The sequence below is a fragment of the Pimephales promelas genome, chromosome 11 (assembly GCF_988280905.1).
Source record: "Pimephales promelas chromosome 11, fPimPro1.hap1.1, whole genome shotgun sequence".
Classification (NCBI taxonomy): Eukaryota; Metazoa; Chordata; class Actinopteri; order Cypriniformes; family Leuciscidae; genus Pimephales; species Pimephales promelas.
The window spans coordinates 20,058,183-20,074,355 of record NC_142779.1 but is presented as its reverse complement, the minus strand read 5'-3'; the positions used below and the strand labels follow the sequence as shown (position 1 = coordinate 20,074,355).

General features: G+C 40.4%; 1 protein-coding gene across 2 annotated transcripts; it reads left to right on the top strand.

The window, feature by feature from the left end:
* Positions 1-1,205: 1,205 nt before the first annotated feature.
* Positions 1,206-13,090, top strand: btbd3b (BTB domain containing 3b). 2 transcript variants are annotated; one of them, XM_039653346.2, is made up of 5 exons: positions 1,207-1,599; positions 1,845-2,097; positions 3,247-3,337; positions 5,578-5,696; positions 10,070-13,090. In XM_039653346.2, the coding sequence occupies exons 2-5, from the start codon at positions 1,961-1,963 to the stop codon at positions 11,100-11,102; spliced, it is 1,380 nt and encodes a 459-aa protein (XP_039509280.1). In that variant the 5' UTR covers positions 1,207-1,599; positions 1,845-1,960; the 3' UTR covers positions 11,103-13,090. The 2 variants fall into 2 exon arrangements, with proteins under 2 accessions (XP_039509278.1, XP_039509280.1); XM_039653344.2 differs by having other exon boundaries at positions 1,206-2,097.
* Positions 13,091-16,173: the final 3,083 nt, after the last annotated feature.

Here is a 16,173-nt window from a genome sequence, read left to right as displayed (position 1 = left end):
TTGGACAGGGTGGGAGCTTACCTAGACCAGTTTAAACCTATGGCTTAAGCTTTTCTTTCAGCAGGGGCAAAGCTCAAATCAAGGCAGATCCAGATTAGAAATATCGGGAAAAGAAAATCTCATTCTGCCAGTTTCTCTTAAATCTCACCTTCTCCCTGGCTGTCCCTGACAATCCTGTGAACACGGTTTCCAGGGCAACATCTCCAGTGGCCAGCAGATGCAGAGAACAATGATTGTCCAGAGCAGAGGGGGCAGAGGGACCTCTTCAGTCAAGACAGGTGCCAGATGTTCTCATAAACACTCGTTTCAATTGGATAGATAGATAGATAGATAGATAGATAGATAGATAGATAGATAGATAGATAGATAAAGGAAAAGTGCAACTCAGTGTTAAGAGGATTATTGTCTTATTACACTGTAGAAATTCAGACTGCTGCAAGCAATCTCATCAGATTTATGTGCTTTTACAGAAATGTGTTCGGTTCCTTGATTTCCGTAATGTGTTCCTCGGCCAAGGAACAAAAGGCTTGGCAATGTAATTCAGTGAGAGCAGAAAAGACGTCTAGAGCCGAGCTCTGTGCAACATGCATTAAACATGACATGTAGGGCCATGTGTATGGTAGTAGCTGGGACTTAAAACAAAAATGCTCTTCACACTTGAAGGCAGGTTGTATTCTGTGCTAAGCCGCAATACATTGAGGAGATTTGAACCTTCATTTAATCTGTGACAGGAAGACTAAGGCTGCAAAACACTGTGCACAAAAGGTACAGTAAGAAACACTATGAGGGTGAATGGAAGACAGAATATGCTATTAATTTAAACAAATTATTACTCTATTGGAAAACAAATCACCCAGAACCATATTGTTAAATAATTGTATTAAGCTATGCTCTTTTAAAAAGAGTGACATTTAACCTGATGAACTAAATAGTTGAAATAAAGCATTCTGTTCTCACAAGAGTTCCCATTTCCTTCACACTCTTTATATATTTAATGACTTTTATTACGCTATAAATATTAATCAACAATATGCTGAAGATCAGAATGCATCATTCGAAGAGGAAAGGGGCAGGCACTTTAATCAAAGAGGTCTTAGCATATTCTAGTAGGTGCTGCGCATGGCGGATGCAGCCAATCGTGGCTCTCGAGAGTGCTTATTGGCTGGAGCTGTGGGGGATGTTTGGCTGCCATCGGTAGGGGGTTACTCTCTCTCCGCTCCATCCGTCCATTCAGCCCCCACAGTCAGTAAAACACTCGTCAGAGCGCAGGTCTACAGCAAGAGAATCCTGCAGAGCTCCGTGTATGTATGAGTGTGTGTTCAGAGTGTCAGGAGGAGAGAGAGACAGCGTGGACTAGCTGCTTCTGAACCACTGCAGGAGCACTAAATCTGGGACTGTCACAGATACTGAAGAAGAGAGAGAGAGAAGACATTGGGGAAAGGACGTTTATCTAGCACCTCAGTTATGGAGACTCATCTCAGCGCTCCACCAGCGGATCAAACTAGAAGCAAAGGACAGAAAAGTCAGCCACCGTATTGACTTTAATCTTCTGGTGGAAGGACGAGATTATATTCCCTGACAGTTCCCTGCTCTCAGAAGGTGAAGATTAGGAGTGGATTTTTATCCTTCTTTCTTTCCTTTTTTTCTTCTGTTTCAGTTCATTTCTGTGCTTTTGGGGGGGCTCCTCACCCTGTTCACCTCAAGTCGTCACCTCTCTCAGATCCTTCCTTTTCTTCCAAACATCTTCTCTGCATGCTTTTCCACTGCTCTGCAGGTGAACAGACTCATGGTGGATGCCAAGGGAAGGAACATGAAATGTCTGACGTTCTTATTGATGCTTCCAGAGTCAGTTAAGAGCAAGTCCAGCAAAGGCTCCAAAAAGGGGAGTCCCAGCAGCTCATCCAAGCTGCCCCCTGTGTGCTATGAGATCATCACCTTGAAAACTAAGAAGAAGAAGAAGATGGCAACGGAGATCTTCCCCACTATGAAGCCGGCTTCGGCCACCACGGTGCAGCAGTACCAGCAGCAGAATTTGAACAACAACAACACCATCCAATGCTGCAACTGGCAGGGTCTCTACTCCACGATCAGGGAGAGGTAGGTCAACTTACTGTATGATGTGTTCAGAGAGGGAGACACGAGACTGGTACGCAGAGAACATCTGCCGACAAACTGAGCCTTTATAAAGTGATAGCTGATGCGGTGGGGTCCAATTGAAAATGTGGGACTTAAACCTGCAAATATGAAGTTTAATTAATTCAATTTAATTCAAATTTATTCACATTTCACAATACATATTGTTTCAAAGCAGCTTTTACAGAAAGTGCATTTCAGAAATGTACATGGAAAAATACATTTAGTTAATAATTATGAAAATGTAATTAAGGAAATATTCAGAACTATTTCTTGTTCATACCTGATCAAATAAGCACATTTGTGACACGTTCTTGCACATTGAAGCAAGATGCTTTTCTCAAAATTTTCAAATGGGGTTACTTGTGGAGCTCATGCAGCTTGAAAGCTGTGGTGATTAAACAAAAAAAAAAATCAACTGAAAATTGCAAACAAAATACTCATAAAATGGTTTATAAATAAATAACTTGTTAATTTTTAAAAAAGTTACAGTTATTAATCTGGAGCATTTTCACAGCTGGTTTCAAACTTAGAGCACACTGAATATTTGCACGAATATATTGCGTACGCAGTTAAACTCAGGGTTCACCAGGTTCAGGTGTGGGTGTTGAATGTCATTGTTGGAGTGTTCATCAATGGCTCTCTGAGATTGTTTGAGAATGTTCTGAAATGTTAAAATTTGTGTGGTTGTCGGTCTCTGTTCTGTCCTGTATGCATTGTCCTAGCAGGCAAAAGAAAGGAACACGTTTTGTTTTATATGCAACGGCTTTGCTCTCTGTCAAAGGGCAATATTTACTTTGTCGTCATGGGAAAGCCCCATGCAGGCCAAAACAAATGTGCGCTCTCGGACCTGGCTTTGTAGTCCCTTTGGAACAGCGTTTCTTATTTACCTACTGTTCCTCTGTGGCCGGGACCACAATAATACATGAAGAAGATGTCATTGTAGACTCCCATTTCACAGAGGCCAGGGATTTTCCTGAGAAAGTTCCTGCTCGATTCTGAATGTTTTCAAAATTAACAAGATTTAGATTTAGAATAAAGTTGATAGTCATTTCATGTTATAAGAAAATTCCTTTATGTCTAAAGAAATACGCCAAATTGTCTCTTTTGCAGAAATTCTGTGATGTTCAATAATGAACTGATGGCTGACGTTCACTTTGTAGTCGGTCAATCTGGAGGGACTCAGAGGCTCCCGGGACACAAGGTAAGACCTATTGACCTGCACTACACTGTCATCTCAGCATTACAAGAGAATATAATCAGGATTTAGAGTTTGCGATGTGCTTCACTGCTGATGTGCTTCAAGTCTTTATCTTGTTTTCAGTCTAGCCGGCCATGTGCCTTTCTGAGACGCTCCTAAATTATTGATGTAAAGTGGGGAGAGAGAGAGATGTCTGTCTTTTGCTCATTTGTATTTATACTGTATTAATTAATCAGAGTCTGCACAAAAGCACATGCTCAGTTTTAGTATGTGAATAAAGTGCTTTTATTTATGCACACTCTGGCTGAATCTCCCAAAGGTGTTTTTTTTTTTTTTTTTTTTTTTTCGGAATAAGCTGCTTATTTGCCTGGTAAAATGAAAGCGTGTCAAATTTTGACAACACAAAACACATTTGACTGATCTGTTTCAAATAATGTTTCAACATCATACCCTATTGTAATATTAGTGTATTTATAGTGATCTAACTCAGGGGTTTTCAGATTGAGGCAACAAGGGGTGCTAGGGAATCCAAGGAAAATATATACATTTTTAGATCTGACGCTATTATTTAACGTTATAATTATGCTGTATATAAAGACATTTTGGAAATCATGCGATTATTCATTATTCTATCGACAACCATACTTCTAAAAGGAAAAAACAAAACAAAAAAACAACAACATTTATTTGTAGAACATACTGACAAAATGGCTATACAAACGCATTAAATTGTAAACAAATGAAAAAATTTTCTTTTCACATTCATACAGATAATATTTTCCACATTTGACTTTGCAAACCCTTGATCTAATTTATCTCCACCGAGTAAACCCTTTGAGATCTTCACAGAAAGCAATTGCTTTTGTTCTAAAATTTTCATGGTGAACATTTGATTGGCTTTATTATGTATGGCATTTTTTTTAACCTCAGGCCACTTTTAACTGCACCAAAACCCCATTTAAATCGGTTCTTGTTTCACTCTCAGACTTTATTCAAAAAGACACGGTTAATCTGGTGGCTACAAATCAGGCATGACTCATCTTTTATCCATTTAAGAGGGTAGAACTGAAACCTGTGTATGGCTGATATGTGATGCTTTATAAAGCTCACTTAAGCAAGGGCATTGTATTGCTTTGCTGTATGGCCACAGCCAATATTGCAATGGGCCATGAAGAGTTATTACAGAGCACCTTTTTTATGATGTCCATTTGGCTGGGGTTCAGATATGCATTATCATTTTTGATATGCATTAGGAAAGGCTTCCTTGTATGCGAGTGCTTTGCAAAATTACTCTCTGCATTTATTTGGTGCCCCTTAAAGTTTTTGCTATGGGCTTTTCATGAGGGATCCTGAGGGAGAAAAACACACATTTACTGACGCAGCAATAAAAAGACTAAAACTAAAGTTCACTAACTGAAAAAAAAAAAAAAATGCTATGTGAGAGTAATGCTAAAATGAATTGTAAATATGCACTTCTGCTCATGTTATATAATGTATCTGCATTGCTGTGTTGGCCTCTGATTTCATCATTAGCTACGTGCATCCACATTAGCATCAGCGAGATAACTTTTAGCTCCAGCAGCCACTTTCACAGCATTTGTGCAACACTCCTTGATTCGGAGGGAAAAGCAAATGCCATTCACGAGAATGGCACTCCCGTGTCTTGTAAACCCAGGGGGAAATTACAGCCGTAATTAAGCATCGGTCTTTGTGGGTGAAATTTCGTGTGTGCTTCACGCTCAAGTGACTCCAGGGGAATGGGATCAAGCTAAAATTTAAAACAGCCTTTACAATGCAATCGACTCAGAAGAAAGAAACCCTGAAGGGCAACTTGTGAGGAATTAAAGATTGCTACAGTAGCTGTGCCTTTCTGATTCAGGTTTATAATAACGAATGTGTTATTGTGGCTTGCATGTAATTTAAGGAGGATTACATGAAACCATCACCTGCCACCTGCAAGGTTCTTTTGATAAGTGTGAGGAGAATAATCAGGTTTTTTGTTAAAGCGAAGAGATTAGGTCACTTTGGAAAAATATACACTGAACAATAGTCTTTTCCATTTACGCCACATGTCCTTCAATACAAAGCTGATCTGATTTGTTTGCAGTTGCACTGTTTTCCGATGTTTGAAAGTCACAGCTCACAGTTAACGTGTAAATTTTTTTAAATAAAGTGATAGATACTATAGCTCCTGTCAAATCATGTCAAATTAATGTACTATATAATTTTTTTTTTCTCATTAGTATGTCCTTGCTGTGGGAAGTTCTGTTTTCCATGCCATGTTCTATGGAGAGTTGGCAGAAGACAGCGATGAGATCCGTATCCCTGATGTGGAACCTCCAGCCTTTCTGGCTATGCTTAAGTAAGACTCCTTTTGCTTTTGCACCTTATCTGTCAGGTCTGTGCTGGCTGACCCTTTCCTCGTCTGTCTGGTTAAACCATTATTGTCTTCCTGTACAGATTATTTAGTTATTATTGTTTTCAATTAAGCGCAGGAGTGAAGAAAATTGTTCTCTCTGATCTAAGTACCCCACTTTGGACTTCTTCCAGAAGGTTAATCGGCTACACCGACATGTAATTTCTTTACAGCGAACAGTTCAAGACCATTAAAACGATATGGCCTTTGGAAGAAGATTTGTCTGATTTAAATCAAGTGGCAATTAGCTTCATATCAATACGTTTAAGATACCAAATATTTTTATTTGTCTTCATAAATCTAATCTTTCTCAGTTCTCAGATCATTTAAAGGTGGAATACCTAAGATTTTTTGCATTAAAATATCCCAAAATCACAAGGCCAGTGTTATATATTTAGTTAAGATGATAACTTGCAATATTCCAAATGTTTCAAACAATATTTAAATCGTGAGAAAATTGAGTTTTTAACCAAGGAAACGGGGCGTGTGTGTGCAGGGGTGAGCTGGGAGTCGCCAGTCAATCACGTCATATCCGTGTTACCTCGGTTTCCGCTCGTACTGCGTGTAGTCCTGGACAAATGCGGAAGTTGTAGTTGTGCGTTAGCGTCTATCAAGCAACAAACGTCAGCTTGTTTCGCGCATTTGTTATGAAATGGAGCACAATTATTCTTTAGCAATTGCACTTGGTTCTGTCGACAAAGACAAGTCTCATAAACGCAAACATCAACAAACAGGTCAACCAAACGACCCAAGAAGAATTTGGGACAAGAGAAATAAAACCAGATCAATATCGGTGTAGCATTTCGTAAATTGAGAGAACTTCGTGAAAAACTTCTTGCATGTGTTTTACTTGACAGGTGAGTATAACGTGTTCTGTATTCAAATTTCATGTCAGTAAACGATGCAAAACAATTAGTATTATTGTTAGAATGTCTTGTTGTCTATGCATATGATGTGAAAAATCGTAAGGTCATATTCACCGCGAATATTCTCGGAATGTGAACTGTTGGCTGTATCTTAGAAAATGACGTTTATCTGAATAGTGTTTCAACCGTCCCGGCTCTCCCGGGGTTTTCATTTCAGTTTAATGAAAAACAAGCATGTTATTAAACGCAACAGTTATAGAAATTGAACTTTACCTCATCCATGACAACTAATTTTCGATTCCCGTCTGACTGATTTATCCACGGTGGAGTTAAAAACAACAGTTCCCATCATTCCGCGTTCCTCCACGGCATCATCAAGCAAAGCCGTTGTTGTTGTTGTTTTGAATGTAGCGCCCTCTAGCGGTATAAAATCTTAGGTTATTGTAGCTTTAAGTACAAAAAGCTTTATGGGGCAAATTCATGAAAAAGTTTTGCCACTCATGGTATTTATGCACAAAAATCTGCATTTAATTCATTTACCACAGTAATTCAGTTTAACCAGGTTCTAATGTAGAGTGTATTTCTGATTTGCCTAATTTCTTTAAAGGAACACTCCGACTTTTTGGGACTTTAGCCTATTCACCTTACCCCCCAGAGTTAGATAAGTCCATACATACCTTTTTCATCTCCGTGCGTGCTATAAGTCTGTTTGACGCACCCACCGCTAGCCTAGCTTAGCACAAAGACTGGATGTGAATGGTTGCAGCTTTCATACTAATCCAAATGAGTGACAAAATAACGCAAACGTTTTCCTATTTACATGTTGTGGTTTGTATAGTCACAGAGTGTGCAAATATCAAGGCCATATGAGACACAGACATCTTTTGACCGTATAAATACTATATTTTCTGAAGGGGAAGCACTGCTACTTGGGCAGAGTGATAACAATCACCTGAGACGGACCGTGACGAGGAGCAGAGAGTTCGCTTCGCTCAGCGTTGGAATAAAGAGTCAGCAATTACTAACGTTAGATAGAAAAGCATAGTTTATCATGGGTGTTTGCTTTATTGTATGAGCTGTGACAATAAACAGGGGAGACCAGGTAATACAGTACCATTTTTCATTGATTTCCAACCAAAAACGCACCCAGATTTATAAATATCACATGAATAAATAATTATTATTACAGGAATCAATATATTTTAAATGCAATTTAACCAAATGAACCAAATGTATTCAACAGTAGCCTATATAATATACAGTATTGCATTACTATAGGATAGAATAAGGGGAAAGTAATAGCACAAATTGTTTTTGCACAATGAACTCACAGCCTATCGTACCCTTTTGCACGCTCAAGTTCGTTATTTCCATGGTTATTTCAAATTTAGGCTACTAGGCGCGCCGCGCGCAGGGTGCAAGTTCAACGCGGTAAACGCGCTCGTTTTTTTTTCCCAAGCGCGTCCGCACCGCATCAAGATAAAAACATATTCATACCCTAATCATATAATATAGTGTCACTAACGTTACATTAGATCTGGCTTATAATGGCACTGTTACAGTAGGTCATCTAAAAACATAACGGAACACTTACCTCAGCCGCAGGTGATCCAATTGTCCTGTCTGTGCTATCGATGGGATGGCCGTATCCTTCAGCACATTATGGTCCGTGTGGCAAATTCCATTTTTTCAAAATAGTCGTCCTCATTGAAATGTACCGAGCAAACATAATGTCCCTTGATAATCTTAGGTGTGTTTGGATAAATATCCAGAGTAAGTTAGCCATTTCTTCATCCAGTCAGCGTTTTTAGTTGGAATTCTGTGAAACATGGTATTACCTCCCCTGTTTACTGTCGCAGCTATTTACAATAGAGCGAAAACCCATGACTCTAAACTACGCTTTTACTATTTATAAATTGCTGACTCTGTTACCCAAACACCGAGCGAACTCTCCGCTCCTCACCACGGCGTGTCTCCGGTGATGCGGTTATTACGCCGTCAAAGTAGCAGTGCTTCGCCTTCAGAGAATAGTTCCCAGGTTTTATACGGTTAAAAGATGTCTGTGTCTCATTTGACTTTGTTATTTGTACATTATGTGACTATACAAATCACAACATGTAAATAGGAAAACGTTTGCGTTATTTTGCCACTCATTTGGATCAGTATGAAAGCTGCAACCAGTCACATCGAGTCTTTGTGCTAAGCTAGGCTAGCGGTGGGTGCGTCAAACAGACTTATAGCACGCACGGAGATGAAAAAGGTATGTATGGACTTATCTAACTCTGGGGGGTAAGGTGAATAGGCTAAAGTCCCAAAAAGTCGGAGTGTTCCTTTAAGTGCCAGTTAACAGTAAAAAAAAAAAAAAAAAAAAAACACTTAAACTTCAGCACACTTTACCTGAGCAAATGTGTTTTATCTAACACCACTTGCTGGATGTTTAATTTCCAGAGTGCCGCCATTCGCACAATAACCATCGTAATAAAATGTTGCCAGATTTTACGGTTTCAGATAAAACTGAACATGCTTTTAGCGCCATTCATTGGATATTTTACATTGAGAGTATAGCAAAACGTGCAAGAATCATTTTGAGGAAATGTTGCCACAGGCATATTTTTTTCCCAATGAGTTGGCATTGGTATCTCCAGAATGGCTGTTGCTTATTTCCAAAGTCGTTGATGTATATCATGAACTCTGAACACTAATGGCGCTAGACATTTAAATGTTATATAGAACTGTAGCTTAAACACGAAGAAAATAAATAATGAAGTGAGCTTAGCTTGTCCGCCTCTCAGAGGGCTTAGGACCATGACAGAAGATCAGATAGATCTTAGTTCATGCTTACCCATTTCTCATGAGAGTCCTTCTGTGTTCTATACGCTCTCCGTCTCCTCTTGCGCTGGCTCATCTTTCACTCCCTCCCATCTCTTGAGATACATTTTTGTTCTCTCTCCCTCCGTGTCTTTCATCCCTCCTCCCCCACTCTCATAAAGAAGTGTAAATGCTGTCTTTTGGTTTGCCGAAGATTCCCGTCGAACATTGTGTTTATTAAGCTACTTCTATTTAGGTTATCGCTTCTAGCACAGAATGCATTACAGGACAAAATATTAGATTTGCAGGAGATCTGCAGACTACATCACAGTGTTATCAATTCAGCCTAACATCTGTTCCCAAGGACACAATCACAGGCCAAGTTCACTCTTATTCCAAAAAGTTGTGGCCATTGTCAGAATAGTGCTTTTTGTTATAAAATGGTGTTGCAAAAAATAGTACTGATTTTCTTTGAGACACATTGTGATTCATGCTGGTAGCACATCATAAAATAGTAGCTTCTAGCTGGGCCAGTAATAGAAGTAGTACTGTAGGATGCGCTGTATTCTTCTGTTTTAAATGACTACAGCAGATGATGGCTAACCCTGTTTTTTTTTTTTTGTTTGTTTTTTGTCTATTTCTCAGGTACATTTACTGTGACGAAATTGACTTGAGTGCAGACACCGTACTGGCAACATTATATGCAGCCAAAAAGTACATAGTCCCACACCTGGCTCGGGCCTGCGTCAACTTCTTGGAAACTAGTTTGAGTGCAAAAAATGCGTGTATTCTTCTGTCTCAAAGCTGTCTGTTTGAAGAGCCAGACCTAACGCAACGCTGCTGGGAAGTCATTGACGCTCAGGCTGAGCTGGCACTTAAGTCCGAGGGTTTTTGTGACATTGACGCTCAGACCTTGGAGAGCATCCTCAGACGAGAGACTCTGAACGCTAAGGAGATTGTAGTGTTTGAAGCGGCACTAAGCTGGGCAGATGCCGAATGTCAGCGGAGGGAGATGAACACAAGTATCGACAACAAACGCAAGGTATTGGGCCAAGCCGTCTACCTGATCCGTATCCCAACCATGGGTCTTGATGATTTTGCAAACGGCGCAGCGCAATCAGGAGTGTTAACGCTGAACGAGACCAATGATATTTTCCTGTGGTACACGGCGGCCAAAAAACCCGAGCTGCAGTTTGTCAGCCAACCTCGTAAGGGATTGACGCCACAGAAGTGCCACCGCTTCCAGTCGTGCGCCTACCGCAGCAACCAGTGGCGTTATCGTGGACGCTGCGACAGCATTCAGTTTGCCGTCGATAAGCGGGTATTTATTGCCGGTTTCGGGCTTTATGGCTCAAGCTGCGGATCTGCTGAGTACACCGCCAAGATCGAGCTCAAACGGCAAGGGGTCGTCCTGGGAACCAACCTTAGCAAGTACTTTTCAGATGGATCCAGCAACACCTTCCCCGCTTGGTTTGAGTATCCGGTTCAGATAGAGCCTGACACTTTCTATACGGCCAGTGTGGTTCTGGATGGAAATGAACTGAGTTATTTTGGACAAGAGGGTATGACGGAAGTCCAGTGTGGGAAGGTGACCTTCCAGTTTCAGTGCTCTTCTGACAGCACCAACGGCACAGGTGTGCAGGGCGGCCAGATTCCAGAGCTCATTTTTTATGCCTGAGTTTCCCCTGGGAAAAAAACAAACAAAAAAAAAAACTACCCACCTTTCCAGAGTGAAATAGCTTTACAATATCCGTTTTCTACTACATGGCAGAATTCAACTCCTCCAATGATGCCAACTCAAGCAAACTGAGGCATAACAGGAATTACAAGGGTTTTGTTTTGAGCTGTTAGTTTTGTTTTGTTTTTTTCTGGGCTGTCAAACCGTAAACAGTGAATTAAATATTTTATTTTGTGCTCTGAATACCGCTGCACCTGTTTACAAAGAAAATCTAATTGTAATGGTATGGGAGACATTGTCTAAGCTCCTAATTGCATGCCACAGCCAGGCTGATGCGCATTATCTTAACTGATTTAAAATATCTGATTAATTTAATTTGAGAGTTGCCATTGTGCATTGTACAGGATATATTCAATCTGTGAAGAAAATTATAAATATATATATATATAAAAATATATACTATATTATCACTTCATGGCTACATCTACTGTTTACAATGACTACGCCATGTTAGTGAACGCTTGCACATGTATATTGTAGCAATAGTGAACAAATGTCTCATGATACCAGTCTAACTCCAGCATTTCTCCACATCACGATTCAAGGCAATCAAATACCTAACACCAAAGTCACCATAACTACTTTTTGGTCTGCATCATCAAGCACAGATTGTTTTAAATAATGACATATAGATTTAGAAACATCCGTCTATTATATAAACTTCAAAATGTTTTGAGCTTGCACTGGAATAAATACTTTTCATTTTAAAGTCTTTAACACTGCAGTAGACCTTAGTCAAGGTACATGTTGTATTTAATGTTACGAAAACGAAAACAAGGGACAGATGTTCTGTTCAATGAGTTATAACATTTTTAAATTCGACTTTGACAAAAAAAAGAAGAATTAGACATGGCATAGGACCTAAAGACAGTACAGGATTTTGGACTGTGTATCTGTCCCAAACTGTTTTCTTCTCAGAAGATTAATATAGCCTAACTGAGGTTAGAAGAATCAAATGTACAGTGAATATTGTATAATATTGAGCAGAATCAAAATCATAAATATGTATCTTACAATATCTCTGGGTTCTATGAAACATGGCTTATTTGAGTAACACAGTTCACCAGTTTGAAGTCTCTTTCATGGCGGTTTGGTAAAGTGCTCTAAGAAACTAACACATTACAGTTAGTTCCGCTGTAATAACAGGTTACATATTCACAGCATCGCCATCACACAATGTGATGTTTTGGGATATTGTGTCATCATTTCCACCACTAAAAGCATTGTGTTCGTGGCTAATTAACAGCATAATTAGCTGTTACCCAACAAACCCGTCTTCGCGCTACTAAATGGGATGTTGTCAACTAACATTATATCACATTTTTGTAAAGACGAGATATTCAAAGCATTTTATTTTGTCTGCTTTGGGCTGTAATTACTGGTATTGTGTCCCCCCCCCCCCACATTATTTTCATTAAAGTTTCAAAGCGGAAAGAGTGCAGAAAGCTAATTCTATTCCATGTAGAACTTTCAGTGACAGAATTAACAGTGATGAGTAGAAGGCAAATAACTGCTCTTTACACTGATGTAGAAATGACCAATCACATTTGATCAAAACACTGATATTATCTAATATCACACACACTAAACGTCAATAAAGCGAACAAAACACTAGGGTTATATAGAACAGCAACAAGCTGCACTTTGAAATGTGCTTTAACATATACATGCAAATCAATTCAAATGTGTCACGTTATGGATTTTTGTGTCGAGATTTTGTTAACGCCATGTTTTTATTTAAGTGAGTTTACCCATCACATGAGCTACTTTAATCTTTGTGCACTACTTAGAAAAGGTCATTGATGGTGCTTGCTGTGTGTTTATAACACTTCAGTGAATGTGTATAAAGCATATATTTGTGTGTTATAGAGAGACTTATGAATGTGTATGATAGATGAACATGCAAATAAACTAAACAAGCAGTTCTATCATGACATCCAGAATGACATTTATTTTTTTTATTTTACAGTAAACAACTTTTTAGAGTTGTTCTGCCCATAGTTTTGATTTTTATATCAAACATGTTCACTTGATGAAAATGCACATGCCTTTTGGAAAAGTACATATCTTTCCAAAATATGATATGTATATCATATGTATCATAGAACGTAAAACTCTAGAATAAGAAATTGTGAAATAAAAATACTGTGTAACATGCTTTGCAGTAAGCATTTTCTGAGAAATGCTGTTGATATTTAAAATTGATACCCAAACAAACACACTTCTCCCTCCATTGCCCCCAAAATAATGGACACGCTATGCAACACAGGCAACCACTAACAGCTGGTGCAAGTATGAATCATTTGTTATCCAACATCAATTGCATATCTTGGTTCTGTGAAACATTCCTCACCTTTGTCAATGTTGAGTCAATGAGTTACTCACATAAACGAGCAGAAACAAAGCAACCTTAGCGTCCGTTTTCAGGGCATCCTGCTCTCTAACGTCTGCTTTCCAGCCAGGACTATGAAGTTTAACTAGAGAATGTAAATGTGTACCTTGAAATGCAGTTTAAGTCGCTGTGGATGAAAGTGTCTGCCAAAATGCAGATGTAAATGTAAAATACAAAAACTTTTTTTCTTCCAGCACACACACAGAACAGTCATCTAGCAAATATTCCAACCCGATTCTCACGGCAATTCGTGCAAATTTTACAAGGTGGCTACTTCGTAACAAACTACTTCGTGACCTCACTCGTATAAATTAGTATGATTTTTGTCAATCAAATTAATATACAGTGTATTTTAATATAATATTTAATATAATGTAATTAATATATAATGAATTTAACAAAGGAAAACTACGTATACAGGTGAACATCTCAGTTACGGATGTAACCCCCGTTCCCTGAGTCATGACGTTCCGTCGGATGACGACGAATGGGGTTTCGCTTAGATAAAAACATAAAAACGTGCCAATGGCAAAGAAATGCCATGGGTCTGCGGATTTTGCATAGCGTATCTCACCTCGTGAGTATATAAGGAGGACGCTGGCAGCAAAACAGACATGTTTCTTCGCTGAGGACCCAAGAGTGAGGTCAGGCAATCCCCGTACCACAGCGGAAAGTGGCAGGAAGATGGAACGTAGTGTTGCAGTCAAGACCACTTAACCCGAGACCAAGACAAGACCAAGACCTGAGCGTATCGAGACAAAGACAAGACCAATACTTTTAGGGGCCCGAGACCAAGACAAGACCAAGACCGAGGGAGGGTGAGACCGAGTCAAGACCAAGACCAGCACCCCACACTATATGACACAATAAAATGTGAAACATGATCAAAAGAGATTTACCTGAAATCTTCTCAGAATAATCAGAAAAATCCATATTCCTATAAAAACACAGATATTTAACACTCAAAGCTGAAATAAACTTAACCATCTTTATTCAATACTCCTGGGTGACTATCATCATTTAGTACAGGATGTAAAATAAGTCTTCACTTTTGTCTGCTGTTTATTAACAACACATGAAAATGAATACATGGGTGACAGGCAGCGGTAACAAAAATACATAATTAGAAATGACCAATGAGTCAAGTTTTTGCTTGGATTTGAATCAGTACGTTTTACATACAATTAATGTAAGGATGTTAACAAAACAATTTGTCAATATACTGGCAAATTTGTGATATTTTCCCATGTATGATCTTGTCTGGTCTTGAAAAAAAATATAGAGTCCTCAATGTCCAAGACCGAGACAAGACCGAGATCAAATATACTCAAGGAATACGCATATGACCCGAAGGATGCATATGGGGAATCACTGGGGTGTCCAGCCGCAGGTGGATTATTTCAACCCCAGGGGTGGCAAGGTGGCTTGCCGAGGGAAAGACACATGCTCAGAGAGGCTTACAGTGGAAATACACATGTGGGGGTCGCTCAGGGGAGGGACCATGCACACGAGAGGTATCTAGCCGACGCGCAGGCAATAGACACTGGCGCCAACATCAGGGGTGTTGAAGGAACTCAGGGCTTATGAGGCTCACCTGAGGAGAATATCGCACATGTCCAGTCCGTAGAGTGGAATGGTGAGCAAGTGAAAACACCTGAGTGGGTCGAGTACTAGCTGGTTGAAGCAAGTACACAAGAGGACACAGGCTCCACTCGGAGATTATAGAATCTGGCAAATGTGTTGGGTGTCAACCAGCCTGCAGATCTGCAGATGTCTGTTAGCGAGGCGCCATGCGCTAGAGCCCAAGAGGATGCCACACTCCGGGTGGAGTGGGCAGTCACACCAAGGGGGCACAGTCGACCTTGCTGCTGTTATGCCAAGGCAATGGCGTCCACTATCCAGTGAGACAGCCTCTGCTTTCCCTTCAGCTTCCCACCATAAAGAGACAAAGAGCTGGTCTGAGGTCCTGAAACACTGCGTTCTGTCTACACAGATGCGGAGAGCACGTACTGGGCAGAGCAGTGCCAAGGCTGGGTCTGCCTCCTCCAGGGGCAGCACTTGCAGGTTCACCACCTGGTCCTGGAAAGGGGTGGTAGGTACCTTGGGCACAGGATCAGGATCACGTGAGAGTAGCCCGGCCCAAATTTCAGGCACACTTCGTCAACGGAGAATGCATGCAGGTCCCCTACCCTCTTGATGGAGGCCAATGCAACCAGAAGCGCTGTCTTCACAGACAGGAACTTAAGCTCGACTGATTGCAAAGGCTCAAATGGAGCACTCTGCAGGGCAGTTAGAACCACTGAGAGGTCCCAAGAGGGTACGAGAGGAGGGCGACGAGCATTTAGTCTCCTCGTTCCTCTCAGGAACCTGATGATCAGGTCGTGCTACCCCAAGGACTTACCATCGATAAGGTCATGGTGTGCGGCAGTAGTGGCGACATAGACCTTGAGGGTGGAGGGAGACACCCTTCCCTCCAATGCATCTTGAAGGAAGGAAAGCACGACACTGATCAAGTATCTCCTGTCACGAGGAGAATGAGTTCGGAGAACCAGGTCCGGGTGGGCCAGTACGGCGTGACCAGAATGACCTGCTCCTCGTCCTCCCTGACCTTGCGTAGGG